Raw genomic sequence first — 4,659 nt, forward strand, 5'->3', positions numbered from 1 at the left:
AACTTTGCGATACACTTAATTTCAACAGTCGCGCTATAACAAACGTCTCACGTGCTCGACTTCAACAATACTCAGTTCAATTACTCATTGTTCTGTCACCTTGTGACCATCTTATATATATACACCAGACTACCCCCAATCTAGTAGTCTCCCGACAATTCACGAAGGAACAGGATATTTCTAGAAGGAGGTGGCGTGATACTAGTCACGTGACCTCGCTGACGCAACAATACTTACAGCATTAATACCAGACAGTTGCTGTGACAACATGACTACGATGGATATTAATAGAGGAGTACGAAGCCAAGGATTAGTCCACATCTCGTGCAGGGTGACCTGAAAAAGAACATTAAAGAATTTTCTTTTTTTATATATAAACTTAGTTTAATAACATTGCTTGGAAGACAATTCTAACTTAAGTGTGTCACTACCACCCTCGTGGATCAGTGTTAAATACAACTTATGGTCCAATACACAGTGAACAATAATTTTTTTTAATAATTTCATTTTAGAAGACTGTGTATTGAAGTTTCAGTTCATTTACAAGAGAAGTTTGTATGACCAATTTAGGTCGTTGTTTTGGATAGTGACTGTAGGACTGCAACATACAGAAGCTGACACTCGAAACAATCATTTAAAAATGTACATTTGTTTTTCTTTGGCTATTAAACCTAATTAACAAACAGTTTAAATTTAGGTATACTAAAATGAATTTTACAAGAGAACCAAAACTTACACCAACAGCAGTCCAGAAGATTCATTTAACACAAGATTAAGTCTTTACTCAATATCTCCCTCCCCACCTCCCATATGTTATGCATACGTTTTTGGTCCTTACCTTTGGGATTAATTTCATCGCTTCGTATTCAGTTTTCATTTCTTCCATTTCATCGTGAACTTCGGGAGTTCCCCGAAGCCAAGTCAGAGCTACCAACAAAATGTAATGTTAGGCATTCCTACAGCAACACATTAACAATGTGATCATAAAGAACCATTGTCGGAAGTCACGAATATTCACAGGGATAAACTAGCTCAAAATAAAAAATACTGAAGCTAAGATTTGCAGAGAAGAGTGTAGGATTGAAACTGTTTACACTCCAGAAAACAGTAATTCTACTCACAACCAACATTTCAATTTACGTTTCATTTGTAATTGTTATACACATGTTATTTTTCGTTTATCAAATTGTATTTGTATGCAATATTGTAATCCTTCAGAAAGCTGTAAACCAAAATGTCAGATTTTAAACAAATTTCCTGGAGTGAGATTAGTTTGTTTACTTTTTTTTTTTTTGTGGTAGCTCAAATAGTTCAGATCAATAAATTTAACAGTGTATCAGCTGTGGATTAAACTACAATAAAGTCACAAAAAATTCAAGGTACCAAATATTAGCAATATTTCAAATACATTAAATTCATCACTGATACAAATTACGCGTCCTGAGAACAAACAAAAAAGTGAACTTAGTTGACTCGATGTCAAGAAATTAATGGCACTGATAATATTTTTGGAACATCTTCAGTAATCCAGTTTTCATTTACTTAAAACTAAACGATGACAATAGTACATGCTACACTTAATAACTCCAATTTTAAGTAACCTTAGAACTTTAAAAAATAAAGTAAAGATTTCCAATTATTTCTACGGTAGTGGAACACTAAGAACAAACAATAATCAATTTTGAGGATAATTAATACAAGTCACACCCTTAGTGATAATTACATGAAAAAAATGCTGGTTTCCAAAATCTGAGATTAGTGTATATCTGTTGATAAAAATATCTGGGATATTAAAGAGAAGATGGTGTTCGTTATTTAATAGGACAAATGGAGTGACCATTGACCATGATTTAGGAATAACATGCATTATAGAGTATTTACATATGTAGAGTACATTTTATGTAGGTTTTCTTGCTCATTTGTCATTTCTGAAATATACCCAACTTACCCTTCTAGCCAGATAAATCTCTTTACATACAGATAGTCCTAGCAGATTTGGTACTAATATATAGGAAACACCCCTGAAATTTAAAACTAAAGCTGTCAATACTTCACCCTACTATTTTTAGCCATTTTTGGACTCAGGAGATCAAACTCTTTTGAATGATGTATTTGACCAACCAAGGTCCCAGATTAATTGACCCTCATCCTGCCTAAAAGAATTAACTTGAGGGTAGGCTGGTAATAAAATTGAATCATTACACACATTTTATACATACAAACACACATGCCTTGGTATTGCTGGCACAAAGATTTGGCTAATAAAGAGGGGATAAAAAAAAGAATAGATTTACTCTAATCTTACCTACAGGAATTAAGTGCCACAGCTATTGAGGATTCCCTCTTGTTGTATCTTAATATACCTGTTCCCACAACAGTGCTTGTATGGGGTTATCTTCCAAATCTACTTAATTAGAAGTCTAAGATTCTGGGATAGAATCCTACTGTACCTTTTTGTGCAGCCACATCTTTTCCCTGATAGATCAGGATATATCTAGGGGATTCTGGGCACAGGGGCATTGTTGCCATCATAAAAAGTGCAGGAACAATAATCATTCCTAAAGAACAAATTATCAGAGAGTAATTAAATTAATCCGTTCTGGAAAAATACTAAAAACATCACACAAGAGTGTTATTCAAGTCTTAAAATATGCATTATAGTTTACACAGTTATTTTTAATAACGTTGCATATAATCATTTTAGACATTCCTTAAATTTATTGATCAAAATTCCTAAAAAAAAAATATTCCTTTTCAGGCATTTCTGCTGAATTTTAATGTAATACATCATAAATTTGGATTTATTAATTTCATAACTGTTAACTTTTAAATTGAACAGAATGTATTAATTAGTCCAATAAGCAACTTAACATTAAGTACTAGGTTTACAGCTAACATGGCAAGATTACACATTACTTTCTGGTTCATGAAAATAAGAACTCACCAAACAAGAAGGGCCACAATTCCTCAGTTCCCAAAACTTGAGGGATTCCTAACACCTGGGACACAAGAATTGAAATGGTGATGACAAGCTGGTAAATTGTCCCCACTGCTCCACGAAGGTGAACTGGGGACACTTCAGTCAAATACATAGGTGCTAGTCCAGCATTCAAACCTGTATCAAAGAGAGAAATTAGAACTTTGGAAAATTTACATTTGGAACATCATCTGAAAAGAAATTAGTGAATATGAGAGAGAAGAAGAAGAAAAAAAGTATTAAAAACTGTTTCCAAATAAATAATTTCCCTTTAATTTCAATATTCAAAATTTCAAATTAGTTTTTAATATCTCCTTCAGGGTTACCCACTGGCCTTGCTGAAGTTGTTACATTTATTGCTACACCACTTAACATAGCATATAACCGTTTCCTGATAATAACCAAGACTTAACCAGTTTCAGTAAATAAATAACAAATAAAACATACCAACTTTTCTATAAAAATAATAACAGTTCTTTGAATACGTTAAAATTCATCCCCGAATATAAACATTTTATGTATCAAATGTTATCTGGTACAACTACTTAAATTATAAAAAGTTCAGGCCAGGAATGTTTAAATTACTTAACCATGTATGAAAGAAACGAGTTTAAATTTGAACGAAATTAGGAAGAAAAAAAAAAAAAATCACTCACCACAGTTGATACCGATAATAAATCGTCCCATAATTAACATTTCATATGATCGAGCCATCTTAGAAAAACCCATTAGGCCTGCAGCTATAAAGACAAAGACGTTGTTCGCCAATAGGGCAACCTTCCTTCCTAATTTCTCCGCTACGTAAGCAGTTGACAAAGCTCCCACCATTCCTCCAATGCAGAAGATGGACACCATGATGGAGTAAATAATGGTAACCGTTTGTTTCCCTGGTTCCTCGTCAAATCGTTCCCAATAAGAATTTTTTATGAAGTCCATTACCAACTGTTTGGTGAAAAAAGAGAAAGAAAGAAATACTGGTAAGCATAAAATAGATAGGTTTTTATTAAAATTAATTCAATAACCTCGAACTGTTTATTATCTACCATTAATGACTACTAGGGGCCCGTTTTCCCTTTAGTTTACTAACCTACGTCATGCTGACGTGCCTCGAGTAGTCCACAGTAAATGGTTCCGCGAATCAAAGAATACATTAGGATTGTGACAAAAATATTACTTTTATAATTTTACCTTTGGGAAAAAGAAACTAAATTATAATCATTACACAGTTGGTCAGCTTTATAATATCTAATAATAAATTCGACGCAATGCCATAGTATTATTCACACGCCAACATCAATTTAGGGTACTGTATAGCAGGGCCAGATTAAGGTATGTGAAGGCCCTTTCAAATACAAGAAATAAATATATAAATCGAATATCGCAATATTCATAAATAAAAAAAAATTAATGTCGCGTTTTGGAACACTTTCATTAACCACCCCTAAAAACGTACATCACGTATAATAGTTAAACGAACCACCTGAACGTCACGTTAGTGTAGCCTATATAATTTAGTATACTAATACCTTATAGTGATGGCACATCACGAGACACATTCGGCATGTAATGCTGTTTGAATACAAGAAGGGAACAACGTCTCTGTAGCCACAAAGAATATCAAAATTAATTTATGGAAATATTTTGAACGTTCGTAAGTGTCAACGATGGTTCAGCAAATTTCG

At 33.2% G+C, this 4,659-nt stretch overlaps 1 protein-coding gene across 2 annotated transcripts in view; it reads right to left on the reverse strand.

Moving 5' to 3' along the window:
* Positions 1-4,659, reverse strand: part of LOC106471444 (solute carrier family 2, facilitated glucose transporter member 1-like) — a 43,341-nt gene that overhangs the window by 5,681 nt on the left and 33,001 nt on the right. For both annotated transcript variants that reach the window (XM_013932046.2, XM_022400055.1), the window contains exons 3-7: positions 3,634-3,919; positions 2,945-3,115; positions 2,451-2,558; positions 839-927; positions 238-336 (exon numbers count right to left, since the gene is read on the reverse strand). In XM_013932046.2, coding sequence (XP_013787500.1) covers positions 238-336; positions 839-927; positions 2,451-2,558; positions 2,945-3,115; positions 3,634-3,919 — 753 coding nt within the window. The remainder of the gene's footprint in view (positions 1-237; positions 337-838; positions 928-2,450; positions 2,559-2,944; positions 3,116-3,633; positions 3,920-4,659) is intronic.

The sequence above is a fragment of the Limulus polyphemus genome, unplaced genomic scaffold (assembly GCF_000517525.1).
Source record: "Limulus polyphemus unplaced genomic scaffold, Limulus_polyphemus-2.1.2 Scaffold4628, whole genome shotgun sequence".
Classification (NCBI taxonomy): domain Eukaryota; kingdom Metazoa; phylum Arthropoda; class Merostomata; order Xiphosura; family Limulidae; genus Limulus; species Limulus polyphemus.